Here is a 16,537-nt window from a genome sequence, read left to right as displayed (position 1 = left end):
CAGGCGCCCCAACAGCTTCTTTAAAATAGCTTTTTCAGACATTTTACATTACTTAGTAACTAGTCTAAGGAATGTTATTCTTTTGGTGTTACTAACAAAAACAAATTCATTGTCATCTTGTCTTTTTCAACTACTATTCTGTCTTTGGGAATATTTAGTATGGATCAGTATTTGTGAAGGGAATCCTTTTTTTTTTTTTAAGATTTATTTATTTATTTATTTATTTATTTGAGAGAGAGAGAATGAGAGACAGAGAGCATGAAAGGGAGGAGGGTCAGAGGGAGAAGCAGACCCCCCGCTGAGCAGGGAGCCCAATGCGGGACTCGATCCCGGGACTCCAGGATCATGACCTGAGCCGAAGGCAGTCGCTTAACCAACTGAGCCACCCAGGCACCCTGTGAAGGGAATCCTGATAGGGCTTGTGGTTAACAGTTAGTGACTTTAAGTCATTCTTTAATGGTTAATTTCCATTTTATCTATCTTGAAGGAGCTGTTCAGAGCATAGATATTCATAATAATGAAACTTTCATTGAAGCAGCTTGAGTAAAAATGTATGAGAGACTCCAGGCTAAAGTAAAATATTGAGAATGATATTTTTATATTATATTTCATATTGGAGAAAAGCCTTTTTATTCAAATTCATTTGGAAGCTTCAACTATTTTCCTATTTATACTGTACTTATAACATTTTATCTGAATTAACATGGTATATTTTAAATTTAAGACTGATTTATCTGTAGTTTCTGACATGGTTTCAAATTAATCCAAATTTTCAGTACATGAGGATTTTTAAATTTTATGTATTTTAAGGCTTCATCTTGATGTACAATAGGAATCCAATAAAACTTACTAACCTTTTAAAACAATTATCCTCTCTGAGAATATATGCTTCATTTTTCTTTTGTTCTCCACGTAGAAAAGAGGGAGGAAGGAGAAAAGATTTAAATATGTGTAGTTTATTACAGTTGCACTTTAAAATAGCATTTGTTTATAAGCAGGTATGTGGCATTTAGGTGACATTTTATGTATAGTTAAATCTAAATGAAATAAAATGTGAGAAATACAAATGGTCATTATACACATTTCTTTTTTCTTTGCTATGGAAGCATTATTTTTAAATATAAACAATCGTCTCATTTCCAAAAGAAAAAAATTAGTAATCCTAGATTTGAATGCCCTGTGTCCTCTGAATTTCCCCCATTCTGATTGTTACTATTTTGGTCTGTTAGTAGGGAACAATACACTGCGAAGCTCCAAATGAGATCACATTCTATGAGTCCAACCTCCAGAGAAGATGGACAAAATATTACCCCAAAGAGTTGTGTAAGATCAGATTCTACTTTCATTTGTTTGTTTGTTATTTTAAAATAACTCCACAAATTTTTAGTTTCATGTTTGTCAAAGTTCCAACAATTAACTTAAAAACAGTGAAAACAACCTAAAGGTTTTGGTGAGCATCCTGATATCAAAGAAAATGGTGTGTTTGGTATATTCCATAGTGTTCCTTCTGCTTTCTCAATGATTCTGAGGCATCATGTGAAGCAGTATGTTGTTTCTCTTGTGCATTGAAGAATAACTTTGGAAAGCTTCATTTTGTAGCTGTTTTTTTCCATTTCCCTTTTACTCAGTACATATATATATATATATATATAATTAGACACCCAGTGGTCATAAATTTAAGAAACTTGGATTAACTTGTAGTGAAGTAGGGGATACTGCATTTTTGCTGAAGGTGAGCTGTTTATGTCCTGAAATGTGAATGCCTCTCTTGCATCTAATGCTTAACATAGTTTTGGTTTGACCAAGGTGCTAGTGAGCATTCCAGTTAGCTTTCTAAAGAGAAGAATTTTGCCTGCTTACTATGGCCTTTCTTGCGTAACTCTGGCTCGTCTTGGGTTACATGACTTTTAGTTACAAGGAGATCATGTGTGATGCGTGACTGTTCAGCACATATTGCTCTAAACATAACTCACTGCATTTTCTCCAGTGATAGTTTGGAACTTTGGAAAATATTTTAAGGGCAGCATATTTCAAATATTTGTGGGGTTATTATCAACCATTTCATTTACTCAAAATAAACAAGGCAGGTGCATTTTCTTAAGACGTACGAGAAACAGGGGACCAACAATAGAAACAATAATGAATTTAAATATAGTATATATAATAACTGCAACATTTTGTTCAAAAGAAATTTGGAGATAAGATATGGAGAACATTTTAGTATATTTTTCATCACTGCAGATAATTTAGATGATCATAGGTAAGTAGATTTATTTATTAGTGAGGTTTTCTAAAAGTGTGCAAATGGTGTGCCAACAAATTTAATTTCAAAATACATTTTTTTGGCTGTGCTGTAATATATGCATTATTATTTTACACAGATTTACCTTTCTAAGTTTTTAGAGCTTTTAGATCATTGTCCATTTCTGGGCACAGATTTTAGTCTGTGCTCAGTTAAAGTTTTAATCTGCTTTGATAAATGTGTAATATAATAAGTTATATGGGAGGGGAAAAAAGCATGCAATTTTAATTTTTTAAAAAAGTAAAATTTCACCATAATTGTATTCTCATGATGTGAATCCAAAGCTTATTTCTCTTTATATTCAGTGTATGAACGAGAATTAATTTAAGAACAAAGAGCTTCTTGGACATCAACACAAACTTCCCTGTTAACTAATTTTAAGGATTATAAATAATTCATCTTTTCAAGTGTTTCCCCACCCCCCTTTAAAGCTACTGTGGTATACCACAATTAAAACTTTTTGTAAAAGAACTTAGAAGAATCTGGATTAATTTTTAAGATATTCTTTTGATGTGTGGTTTTTTTTTTTTTGAAATCTAGTTACTGTGTGAATATATTGTGAAGGCACCTCATAGCCCTAAGCAGCTATAATAAACAGTCATTACTTAGAATTGAGAACTCTAGCTCAGCTGTAACATAAACCTTTCCTTTGAGAGCAATAAAGCACTATCAGAAAAGCACACAAAATTCTCATTACTCTGAATGACATATATTTTGTCCTCTTTTCTGTCTTTTCTGTTTTCTTTATTTTTCCCTCTCACTCTCCCTCTCTCCCTTCTTCCTTTTCTTTATTTCTTCCTTCCTTCTTCTCTTTTGTCTTTTGTCTTTCAGGAAGCTCATTCCAAAAAATCTGCTGTTTCTTTGGATGACAGCGACATCGAAGCTCGCCTTAATAGTTGGAATCTTGGGGTAAAAACAAAAGTACTTTATGTATGTATGTCACCATAGGAGAATTGTATTTGGAAAACATCTGAACTAATTCTACTTCGTGAATATTATCAGATGTCAGCCATTTAGTACTGTGGTAGTACTGTGGGAGACGGACTTTGAGTACAGGAAAGAGAAAGAACATTCCAAAGAAGCAAAAACAGTCCCTGCCCTCAACAAGCTGACTTTCTTATTGGTGAAGTAGGAGATACACACATACATAGTTAAATAATAATTGAAGATAGTACATGGTAAAATATTAAAATGAGTTAGAAAGTAGAATACTAAAGTGGAGGGCAGGGAGGGAAGGACTTGGAGAAGCAAGGTCATTTCGGTTAAAAAAATTGGGAGATTTCCTGGATGAGCTGCCATCATGGGCAGCAGTTTTCAGGTAAAGACCGAGAGGGGCCTGGACGTATCCAGATAGGCGTGGAGGTGGAGAACTAGGAAGAGAGAGGCATGAAAAAATGTGGGTGGTGTAAGTCAGCTGTCACAGTTGGATCTTTGGGACTTAAATAGTGGATTAGGGGGCAACATTAATCAGGCTGGATTGTATTGGAGCTTTGAATGCTAAATTGAGTGGTTGAGTGTTTACATTTTAGGCAATAGTGAGCCCTGGACGTTTATTTTTTCCTTCCACGGTCCACTTTACATGATGCCGTTTAAATGCTTTGAGGAAATGAAAAGGGGGTTAGAACAATTTTTATTGCATTTTGTTATTAATAAAATAATTTGTAATTTGAAAATTTGAAAAACATAGAAAATCAGGAATAAAGTATGTTTGAAAATCTTAACACTGAGAGATGGTTTAACCTTTTGCTATATATATTCTCCCCTCCTTTTTTTTCCTGTGTGTATTTATAAAACTAAAATTTAAACAAAACATAAATACTATTATGTGCTGTTTTAAATTTGCTATAATTTTATAATAGTTCTATAAATATGAATATTAACAATAGCACTAATTTTTCTTTTGGATGGGTATTCCATAACTTATTTAAGCATTCTGCTATTTTTGGACATTTCGGTTGCTCCCAGTGTGTGGCTAATATAAGTAATACTGCACTAAAATTCCCTACAGAATCTTTGTATACATATTTGGTTGATTTCTCAGGTTATATCCCTTCCTGGTACATTGCCCCCAGAAGGTATATACCGGTTTATTCTCCAACCACCACTGTAGAGGATTATCTATTTCTTACTTCTTCACTGACATTAGGGATTGTTATTTTAAAAAACCTAAGACCCTTCCTACTAATAATGGTCTTTAATGAAAGCGGTGCTTTAGGAAAATTGACTTGGTGGCATTTTGAAGGTTATACTAGATGTGAATAGAAATTGGAGAAAGGGAGCCAATCATCTTTTTGGTATTTGTGGTGAACTCCACAATGGTGTGATTTCTGTGAGATGGAAAGTGTTGAAAGAAAAGACATTTCAAAGAGGGTCAAGGATGCTAGTGACTGATAGGTGAGCTGACCAGAAGGGCACCTAAAGGCTTGCTTCTAGGAAATGGGAACATTGGCTCTCTGTCAGTTAACTGTCAGATGGGGGAATCCATCTGAAGGGTTACAAGTTTCCTTTTAGACTGGAATCCATTTGAAGGGTTACAGGTTTCCTTTTAGACTGAAGAGGTGGTCTGACGAACTGGGGAGGTCAAGGTTTGGAGCTTCATGAGACTCGAGGGCTGGAATCCTATTTCGTAGTCACGCTGTTCGAGGTGGTGGCTGCACCCAGAGGCTGGACGGCCAGTCTTCAGGGGACAGAGTAAGGACAGCTGACTCCTGCAAGGGACATGATTAGAAGGTAGGGAATGGATAAGAATTTAAAGCAATATGAATCTCCTAGCCATTTTGGGAGCATGTTAGTGAAAGAGAAGAGAGAGAATTAGTAACAAGAGGGGAATAGTAAGTCAAAAGAAGCACATTGTTATGTTTGAAGGCGGAGGGGAAGCTGCCCCTGGAGGGAAGGCCTAAGTTACCAGGGTGGGAGAAGAGCATAGGAAATCCCCCAGAAAGACAATGTTTTTGATATTTGCCAGAAAGCAATATCAAAGTGAAAAGTGAAATTCTGGGCTATCCTTTTAAACTTGCCTTTGGCCTTAGCCATTTGAAACTTCTGATGTACATTTCTTAGCACACACAGTACTTTGCCTGATTATTTAACTGTTTAGAGGATTAAAATTTTCATTTGTATAATAAAATTAAAATAAAACATCTAAAATATTTTGAGGTAATGCCTTAAAACTAGGTGTGCCTGGGTTTTGTTTCACAGTTCTGTTGTTCAAAGAGTGCACTAACAGTGTAAAGTATGAAAGTCTTGCATTTGTATATATTTATAACATCTATACATTAATCAGGCTGAACTATATCTTTTGATCACAGTAGAATACTTTAAGAATCCAGTGTATTAAAAAGCTTAGATTTTAGTTTGCTTTGATTTTAGTTTTGTGTGATGGATTTTTTTTTCTTTCTTCCTGTGAATGATCAGTTAATAGTAGTTAATTTTAGTGTTCTACACCAAGGGTACATTTTTTATATTGCTGGCATGACTTTCATACACCTTCATTCAGATGCATTAGATGTTCTAGAATGTGAATTTTCTAGTTTTTGTTAAAAATACATTTTTCCCTCAAATATATTCTTTCTTTCTTCAGGAGTGTGTTAGTTTTTTTTTTTTAGGAATACATAATTCAAGTAGAGATTTACTTATTAAACCTAGCAATTAAATTTTCCTCCTATATTTTTTTCTTACTCTTTAAGCTTTTTAACCTTTAGTTTTGGGGAAGCTTTCTTACTCTGCCAATATAATTGATATATATTTCATGCTTAACTATCTTTATGTACATTTTTCTCTTTTTTCTTTTTTCTTTTTCTGAGGCCCTGGTGGGGGGCTGGGAGGAGGACTTTCCTGGGACTTCCATCCTAGTCACCTGCCCACTCCCACCGTGGGTCCACATGCTGACTGCAGTCTCACCCCTACCAGGAGCAATGGAACAGTGAGAACTCTTTGACCCTTAGCCCCAGAGCAGGATCTGGGAGTAGTGTGGGATTTGTGCAGGAATAGTTCTCAAGACAGGCAGTGGGAGCTGGGCAAGGTCAGCAGGAGTGAGTGTCCCCCAGATCCTGCAGGTAGCTCCAGAGGGTGGACAGCACCACAGAGTCAGGCAGACCCACCTGGAGGCCAGGGGCCATCTGGGAGGGGTGAACCTTCCTGTCAAGGGCTAGGGGACGCCTGTGAGGTGTTAGCAGGTAGGAATGTGCCTTTACTCTCCCCGTAGGAAGCCTGGCTGGTCTACTCACTGGGGCCTTCCCCACTGGGACCTGTTGGGAACTGTCCTAATCAGGCACTGGGGCAGCTGTGACGCTGGTCTAGTAAACAAAAGAGGAAGAGGAGGACAAAAGAGTAATTTGAGATGAGCGGTTCCAGGAGAAGAGCTGCCCAACTTGCTGCACCACAGAATTGCAAGCTAAATAAAATGGTTGTAGTTTGAAGCTGTGAAGATTTGGGGTAATTTGTTGTGTAGCAGAAAGCTGATTGATACAGATACTACCTGATGGTTTTCTGAGGTGACTATGCTAGTTTTCATCCTCATCAGCCAAGGGCTAGCTCCCATTTCTCTACTTTCTCTTCAGGCCTTGGTATTGTCAGTTAATGTTTTTTTACTTAAAAAAATTTAGTCATTCTTAAGAGTGGTTAGTGACATTGCATTATGTGGTTTTCATATGTTTTTTCCTGGTGACTAATACAGTTAGGTGACCTTTCAGATGTTATTGACAGTTTAGATGGCCTCTCTCAGAGTGAAGTGCCTACTTGTGCCTTGGTCAGTTTTTCTGTTGGGTTGTTTGCCTTTTTCATATTGATGTGTAAGAGTTTTGTATCTATTCTGGGTAAGAGTCCTTTTGGAGTATTATAAATATTTTCTCCTATTTTATTGCTTTCCTTCAATCTCTTACTGGGGTCTTTGAGAAGAATGAACAGAAAATGTACATTTTAATGCAGTTCATTTTCTCGTTTTTTCACTATGTGATTAGTGTTGTTATATGTCCTGTTTAAGATCTTTGACTATCTTAAAGGTCCTGAAGATGTTCTTCTGTGTTGTCTCCTAGCAGCCCTGTTGTTTTATTTCATTTATTTATTTTATTTGTTTATTTTTTAAAGATTTTATTTATTTGAGAGAGAGAGAGAGATCGTGAGAGAGAGCATGAGCAGGGAGGAGAGGGAAAAGCAGGCTCCCTGTCCTCAGGGAGCCCAACACGAGGCTCCATCCCAGGACTCTGAGATCATGACCTGAACCAAAGGCAGATGCTTAACCGACTGAGCCACCCAGGCGCCCCACTTTTTCTATTTAGATTACATACCATCTGGAGGTGATTTGGGTATATTAGTTATAAGGTAGGGTGTTAAGATTTATTTTTGTCCCTTATACATATATGTGGGTGACACTCCCATTTATTGAGAAGACTATTCCTGTTGTACTATAGTGTTATTTGTCTCATAAATCAGGTGGTAGTACATGTCTGTTTCCATTCTATTCCTTTGGCTTATTTGCTTTTTCTTGTGCCAAGGGACTATGCCTTTATATATCTGTATTTAATTTGTGCTCACTAAATGTTTGTTGAAATGTGAGTAAACCAACAAATGAACCTCCACTTGTAGTATTATTTCTGAGGAAAAACTTTCAAGTTCTAAAATGTTGACTTAAGAAACATTATTTTGGAGTATAATTGATTTGACATTGAGGACTGAATTTATTTTATGCTATTGAGAGAATTTTGGCAGTTCTGACTGATGCCATGACTTAAAAACATTTATTTTAGTTGTGGTGCCAGTAATATATTGCTTGAAAATGTCCTTTCCTTTATTAAGGCAGCTAAAATATCAGATAAAATGTCTTTCTATTTTTCTGGAATCATAGAACATCTCTAATTGGTCAACATTAGTCTATTAAGGGTATTTGATCAGTTTGACCAAAATCCTGAATAATCCAAAGAGATAATCTGACAGAACCCTTTGTAACCAAATAAATTGGCTAAAACACCAAAATAAAATGTCAAAAGCCAGTCTTCATTAGAAACTGGCATTCAAATATCTGTATTTCTGTCTAGTTTAAACTATTACATATTTTATTACTGTGATTCTATTTGCTCTTTAAACAAGAAGTATTTGGTCACGTGATTCATTCCTGTTATTGGAACTTAATTTTTTTGGCTTTCTTTTCTCTATAATATTTTGTTAGACTTTAATGTTTCGCATAAATCCCTTTTATCTTCCATTTTGGACATTCTTTATTGTGGTCTTCTTTTTTGAGGTATTATGAGAGAACAAGAAATTCTCCAAAAGAGCATGAAAAAAGTAAATGCTAAGACTGTTTACAGATTGCTTCAAGTCCATTTACTGGTAGATTACAAAGTGGGAACATTTAACTTCAAAGCACATCTGGCTGCTGTTATAAAATCAGAAAATAGATTGCTTATTTCTCCCAAATAGACGCAAGAACATGCTTTACTATGGATAATTCTCATTACATATTCAAAGTGGTTATGAGACAAACTCAATGTATTGTAAATGAACAACAACAGAAAGATTTATACTTGTTTACAGTGTTCATTGTTGCTTTTAAATATTATAATAGACTTTTTCTTTTTTTTTTTTGGTCAACTTGAGAAAGAAAATTTATGATAACAATGAGTCTTTAACTTCTGTATTTAATGGCTTTTAAAGATGCAGAGGATGAAACAGGAGTCACTTCTGCATAGTTGAAAGGCTACATTGTAATTAGCTAAACCAATATTTTGTACTCTGCTTATAAATGTAGAGCTGTGTCAAAATAAGTCACAGATGGTTTTCTTGGCTTTTGGTTTTAAATTTTAAGCTTAATTAGAGCTTGAGCATCTTTGAGAATTCCGTCTCCCCCTTCTTTTATTTTTCCCCTTCTCTTTAATTCTGCTTCATGAATTAGGGTTTTATATATTTGCAGATTTGGGTGTATTTTTGAAGAACTTACTTTCTTGGCTGTTTTTCTCCATTCCAAAAATAGAGAATGGTTACTTACTTTTCATATATATACCTTCAGACAATAAATATTTATTGAGTGTACTTTGCTGCCTGCTGGAAATTTGCTGCCTCTGTTTTTCAAAAAGCTCTGTATATAGTACAGCGTTATTTACTAAAGAATGTGCCTCTTTCTCTGGTATGATATTTAAGTGGGTTTTATTATTATCTCTACTTAATAAATATTTCCCAAAGTGAATGTACTAATTCATACACCCACCAGTGGTGCACCATCTGGAACACTTTTATTGTCAAATTTTTAATGTATACCAATCTGGTGGCTATAAAATGCCATCTCACTGTGGAATTACTTTACATTTTCATATTTTTGAAAAGATTGCCCATATATTCATATGTATACTAGTCATTCAAATTTCTTCATCAGTAGAATGTGTTTCATGTTTTTCCCATTTAAAAAAATTTGTATTGTTCTTTCTTTTATTAAATTTTAAAGACCTTCTTTACACATTTTGGAGACCGATCATTTGTGCGAACATCTCCCAGTTTATGGCTTACTTTTTCGTTTTATTTATGATATCTTTTTTGGAGAGGAGTTCCTAGCTAAATTTATTAATTTCCTTTTTGTTTATGCTTTTTGTTTTTATGTTTCTTGTTTAAAAAATCTTTTCTACTTTTAGGCCATAAAGTCATTCTTTCTCGTTTTTTTTTTTTTTAGAGAGAGAGAGTGTGAGAGAGTGCACACACGTGCAAGCGAGCGGAGGGCTGTGGGGTGGAGAGGGGCAGAGGGAGAGAGAGAATCTTAAGCAGGCTTCATGTCCAGCATGTAGCCCCACAAGGGGCTCAATTCTCACAAGCCTGAGACCATGACCTGAGGTGAAATCAAGAGTTGGACTCTTAACTGATGGAGCCACCCTGGCACCTCAAGTCATTCTTTTAAGTTGTCTTCTGAAAGGTTTTATGGTTCTGCTTTTAATTATAAGTATTTAATCCATTGGGAATTTATTATATGTGGTACGAGAAGGAATCAGATCTCATTTTTTCCCCCACTTATTGAACACATCTTTATTTTCTCAATAATTTGCAGTGCTAGATTTTTCATGAATCATGTTCTCATATTTTTTGAGTTTCTAGTACTTTCTAGTTGGTTCCATTGACTTATTTTCATTACTGTTAGTTTTTTTTTTTTTTTAAGATTTATTTGCGAGAGAGAGAGAATGAGAGACAGAGAGCATGAGAGGGAGAAGGGTCAGAGGGAGAAGCAGACTCCCTGCTGAGCAGGGAGCCCGATGTGGGACTCGATCCCAGGACTCCAGGATCATAACCTGAGCCAAAGGCAGTTGCTTAACCAACTGAGCCACCCAGGCGCCCTGTTAGTTTTATTATATCTTTGTAAGTCAGCTCCACCTCGATTTTTTTTCTTCAGACATGTCTTGGCTATTCTTGTCTATTTATTTATATACATTTTATAATGAGCTTATGAAGTTTTACAAAAGCCCTATTGAAATTTTGGTTTGGATAAATTTACAAGACCAGTGCTCTAACCCATGAGCTATGGAGCCTGGTTTGGATAAATTTAGTCACTAGATCAAGTTAAGGAGAATTGTCATTTTTACAATATTGAGACTGTCCAAAAACATGGTTTCACATTTATTTCATTATTAATGTTTTTCAAAAAAGCTGAATTATTTTCTCCACAAAGAGCTTATGTGTATTTTCTTAGATTTACTTTTAGGAATTATATATTGTTTTGTGATTAAAAATGATATCTCTGTAAAATTATTTTCTTTTCCTAGATGATTTTTGCTAATTTGCAGAAATGCAGCTGACTTTTATGTATCAATTTGGCATCTCGCAACTTCGCTAAGCTCTTACTTGGTCAGCTCCTGTTTAATATCTTTCTATTTTCTGTCTTTATTGGTAGTGTTCTTTATGAACTTCCTGAGATTATTTAGAAGTTATACTTGAGTACTTATTGTCTGCTGGTGGAACATAAACATCATCAAACATTGACCTGCAGGAAAGTGGTCTACCTCAAGTGGGTTGCACAAAAAAACCTAATGAATGAAAGTGCTGGACACAGGGGAGGCCAAAGGAGGCCCATATTACTGTTTTCTTCTATTTCGAGGCCCATATTACTGTTTTTTTCAAAGCCATGAAATAGAAGAAAAGTAATTCCTACTATTGACAGGCTTTGATTTTGATTTTCTGTTTTTATGGATGTTGGATTCTTTTTGTTGCTGTTGTTCATGATTATTGATGTTAGATTTTTTTGAACAAGCAGTAGCCAGTGGCTGTATGGGATGGATGGCTTGGGTAGCTTACTTTATTTCTTGGTTTAGGCAGGCCTTCTTCTCCCGCTCCACTGAAGTTCAGTTTCTTTAATAAGTTCTGCCTTTTTGACCTGTCATCCTCTGCTTCTTTGCTTCTTTCTTGTTTCTGTATGGTTCTTTTTCTTCAGCTCCTTCTTTCTTTCCCTCCATCATGGACAAACTTCCTCCCAAGGGGCCTCTCTCTACTGCAGAAGTGGTTCCTTCCTAAGAACCTTCTCTGGTTCTTTACACTTCTCACACCCTTCTTTTGATTCTCCTGTCTCCAGCACTCTGATCCATCGGGTTTTTTGTACGACCCAGGAAAGGTAGATCACTCTCCTTCTACAGGTCAGTGTTTGATGACATTTATGTTCCAACACCACTAGGATGCTGAGGCACTTCCTTTTTGTTCCATGCTGTCACTCTGGTTTGCCTCAGGATCTAATTCTGCTGATCTGTGATCTTTCTTTGGCCACTTACATGTGAATCGAGGGTTTTAGTAATCTCTCCTTGTTATGATGTAGGCATAGGTGATGGGTGTTTTTATGTGCTCTCTTTGTTGATCTGTATGGGTGTTTGGAGGATGGGGAGAGAAAATTAAATTCAGACAGTTGCCATTACTTTACAGGAATCAGCCTTCAGGCGAAAGAAAATTGTTTTGTAAATTACGCCTTATCTAGGTGCTAAAATACAGTAACTCTTCAGATCTTATCTGTTGCTATAGAGGCTTTTATGTTTTTTAAACATGAATAGTCAGTTCTATTTTTAATTTCATTGCCTCTGTATTCTTTGATTAATTGGTCCTTTATCCATCCTTATCTTTATTATCAACTTAGGTATGGATTGTTTATGTTCTATGATTATGAACTATAATAAGTCATTTGAGGAGCTTTTTGAAAACACAGTGAGATTTTGGAGGAGTAGATTCTGATAATATGTTTGACAAAGTTTGTCAGTTATTCTAGTTTGAAGTCATGGTTAGTGTTGTATTTATATTCTTGTACATTTTGAGATTATGTTGTAAAGTGTAAGTTTAAGATATCAAGAGATTAGAATTCCATGATAATGATTTTTAATTATCACTTCATTTGTGAATGAAATAGTTGGGATAATAATCAGTGTTTCTAATTTATCATATAGTATATTCATTCAACAAATATTTCCTTGAAAGCCTACTACAGATTAGGTATTGTGCTAATTACCAGAAATAAAAAATTGAGAAGTCATTATCCTTGCACTTATTGTGCATAAAGACAGATGTGGAGACATACTGATAAACACTTAGAATGTGCTATGAGAGATACATAGGATACTTTAGGAGCTTGATAAGAGGGTGGGATCAGGTACATTTTGCCCCTTCCTCCCTTCCTCCCTCCTTCCTTCCTTTCTTCTTAATGAGTATTTGTTGGGCACCCATCACCTGCCAGGCCCTGTGGTAGATGCTAGGGATGGTTGGGTTGTGACAGTCATAGTCTGTTTTCAGAGTTTACACTCTTTTACAGAAGATAGATGTTTGATTATAAAAGGGTACTATCTGAGTAGGAGGAACTTAATTAAATTTCTTGGGAAGAGTCTTGAGTAAGTGAACCACAAGAAGTTGGAAGAATGATTTCGTAGGTTGCAAAGACTCAGATTTGGGAGAGAATGTAGTGCTTTTAAAGGTAAAACAAGTCATTTAGTGTCCTTGGAATACAGGGCATACTGAGGGGGTAGATGAAACTGAAAGGTAGATATAGGAGGAGTACCAAAGGAATTCTCTACTCTAGTAGTTATTCTGGAGGTGAATGTAAGGATTCATGCTCTGAACCTGCCTGGCTGTTTAGTAATTAAATTGAGACTTAAAAGATGATTAGGTGCATGCTTGTAGGGTTAGAGGGGCACAGAGTGGTGCCTAGAGGTAGAGAGGCACAAGAAGACTACCTTATTTCAGTAATGTAAGTCATCCAGGGTTCTGAGAGTATAAAACATGATGGGAGGAGTAATGGAAATGAAGCTGGGCAGTTAGGCCATGAGAGGATCACGAAGGTGCATTTCTGTCTGCAAAGAAGTTTATGTTTTATATTTTATTTGTTAGTGGGCTACTAAAAATATATTATGCAATACCCATCCTAAAACAAACTAAATATTAAGATACATAGAAAACATTTTTGTTTAACAGCTTAATTCTATATTTTATCAAATAATAATTAAAACTCAAAAATAATGATTAATAATTAATAAAATTATTAATTTCGATCTCAAATTTTCAGATAGAAAATCCTCGATACCTGAGACAGAAGCCAATCCCAGTTTCTCTGGTAGGTGAGAATTTCAGTGGACTTTTCCTATGGACAGGTTTTTTTTTTTTAAAAATTTTATTCATTGAGAGAGAGTGAGTGAGAAAGAGTGCATGTGCAAGTATGGGGAGGGGCAGAGGCAGAGGGAGAGAGAATCCCAAGCAGACTCCACATTGGGCATGGAGTCCAGTGCAGGGCTTATCTCATGACCCTGAGACCACGACCTGAGCTGAAATCAAGAGTTGGGCGCTCAACTGACTGAGCCACCTAGGCGCCCCCTTATGGACAGATACTTTTAAATAAAATAATTATTAAGTCATTTACAGAAAAGAACAAAAGTACACATTACGAAGCATAACAGTCTTTTTTTTTTTTTTTTTTTAAAGATTTTATTTATTTATTTGACACAGAGAGAGAGAGAGAGGAATCACAAGTAGGCAGAGTGGCAGGGAGTGGCAGAGGGAGAAGCAGGCTCCCCGCTGAGCAAGGAGCCCGATGTGGGACTCGATCCCAGGACCCTGGGATCATGACCTGAGCCGAAGGCAGACGCTTAACGACTGAGCCACCCAGGTGCCCCTCGAAGCATAACAGTCTTATTAATCCTATCACTTGCAAGTGAATAAATCACTTTTTTCTCCAATGTTGGTATTATTTTGGCATGAACTTCAGGCAATTTAGAGCTTCCTTTTGGGTTAAGGGTAAGGCAGGCCAAAAAAAGTATTGAATAACTCTTATTCATTCAACAGATGACTCCCAAATTCAACCTGAGAAAATCCAGCAGTTTCCATGATGAACATCTACTCTCTCGAATGCATGAGAAAGAGGTAGGATTGAGATATTTCTGATGTATCGAATAATGAACGCAGTTTTTGTATTTTGTTAGTATGAGTTTTCAGGTCTGAATAATCATGCACAGTAGGGAGAGGTTGTCTTTGGTACAAATGTAAAATAATGATGCCGGGTAGGTAAGGTTTGTTTTTCGTTTTTTTTCATGTACATCTCCCACTTTGTGAGAGTGTGCTGAGGGACTGTCTCCTGACTATCCATTCCTGCTTGTCGGGGCCTGGGGAGATGGCAGTTTTCAGAAGCAGTGTCTTTGACCTCAGCGAATCCCTCCATCCTGCCTTCTAGTTTCACTATTCTTACTGTTTCTACTATTTAAATTGATCTGCTAAATTAAGCTATGCTATGGTTGATATATAACATAATATACTATCTTTCTTTGGTCATTTGAAAACAGAATTATCCAAGAGGTTTACTGGTATTTGTTTATTAGTTAAAAGCATAAACTATGGAGTAAAGAATACCTGGATTTAAATCTGACTTATTTGCTCTGTGAAAACGGACAGATACTTGCCCCTTGTCTAATTTGGGAGATACCTGCTTTACAGGATTAGTATGAAGATTTTATAGTCTGTAAGTACCTATATGCTTCACATGTAGTAGACATAAAATGAAGGTGAATTTGATGATTTTCTTTTTAAAATTTCTATTCTAGGAAATTTGAAAGCCATCATTATTATTTTTATTTTTGCTTATGACACCATTCGAGCACTTTGGTCATCTGTATGGTGTGATAGATTAGGAATCTGAAAAACAATGTCCTTAACTTGCCTTTACCATTCTCTAGTCATATTAGCCAGGGAAGTCAAGAATATTAGTTTAGTTTTTGCTTAAAGAGAGGATAATTATTGATGTCACAGGGTCATTACCAAAATTAATGAGAATAATGAATATGTATGGCACTTGTAAATGGTAGTTTAAATGTGCAAATGTGAAAGATGTTATTGGACTTAGATTTAATGTTTTTAATAAATTTAATTAAATAATTTTATATTTCATTTTTTTTCTTTTATTTTAATGAGGATGCTTCTAAGAATTTTTAAAATTTAATTTCAGTTTGGTGATTTTCAACATGAAAGGGTTTTCTCACCACCCTACTTATAAAATGTCACAAAGAACATTGATTTTTTATTGCTTAGATATTCCAAACAATAGCATGAGCATATAATTTAAATTATTTTTTAAATTTTTTACTGTTATGTTAATCACCATACATTACATCATTAGTTTTTAATGTAGTGTTCCATGATTCATTGTTTGTGCACAACACCCAGTGCTCCAGGCAGAACGTGCCCTCTTTAATACCCATCACCAGGCTAACCCATCCTCCCAACCCCTCCCCTCTAGAACCCTCAGTTTGTTTTTCAGAGTCCATTGTCTCTCATGGTTCATCTCCCCCTCCGATTTCTCCCCCTTCCTTCTTCGCCTCCTGCTATCTTCTTCTTCTTCTTTTTTTTTTCTTAACGTATATTGCATTGTTTGTTTCAGAGGTACAGATCTGTGATTCAACAGTCTTGCACGTTTCACAGCACTCACCATAGCACATACCCTCCCCAGTGTCTACCATCCAGCCACCACATCCCTCCTACCCCCCACCACTCCAGCAACCCTCAGTTTGTTTCCTGAGATTAAAAATTCCTCATATCAGTGAGGTCATATGATACATGTCTTTCTCTGATTGACTGATTTCACGCAGCATAACACCCTCCAGTTCCATCCACGTCGTTGCAAATGGCAAGATCTCATTCCTTTTGATGGCTGCATAATATTCCATTGTATATATATACCACATCTTCTTTATCCATTCATCTGTCGATGGACATCTTGGCTCTTTCCACAGTTTGGCTATTGTGGACATTGCTGCTATA

The 16,537-nt window shown here is 35.9% G+C and overlaps 1 protein-coding gene across 2 annotated transcripts in view; it reads left to right on the top strand.

The window, feature by feature from the left end:
• LOC102734228 (centrosomal protein of 112 kDa) overlaps positions 1-16,537 on the top strand; it is a 115,655-nt gene that overhangs the window by 40,719 nt on the left and 58,399 nt on the right. For both annotated transcript variants that reach the window (XM_081804650.1, XM_081804649.1), the window contains exons 5-8: positions 1,230-1,323; positions 3,134-3,211; positions 13,800-13,847; positions 14,573-14,650. In XM_081804650.1, coding sequence (XP_081660776.1) covers positions 1,230-1,323; positions 3,134-3,211; positions 13,800-13,847; positions 14,573-14,650 — 298 coding nt within the window. The remainder of the gene's footprint in view (positions 1-1,229; positions 1,324-3,133; positions 3,212-13,799; positions 13,848-14,572; positions 14,651-16,537) is intronic.

Source organism: Leptonychotes weddellii, chromosome 15 (genome assembly GCF_054177405.1).
Source record: "Leptonychotes weddellii isolate Sample4059 chromosome 15, ASM5417740v2, whole genome shotgun sequence".
NCBI lineage: Eukaryota > Metazoa > Chordata > Mammalia > Carnivora > Phocidae > Leptonychotes > Leptonychotes weddellii.
The sequence above is the reverse complement of the archived record's forward strand: the minus strand, read 5'-3'. Positions and strand labels throughout refer to the sequence as shown.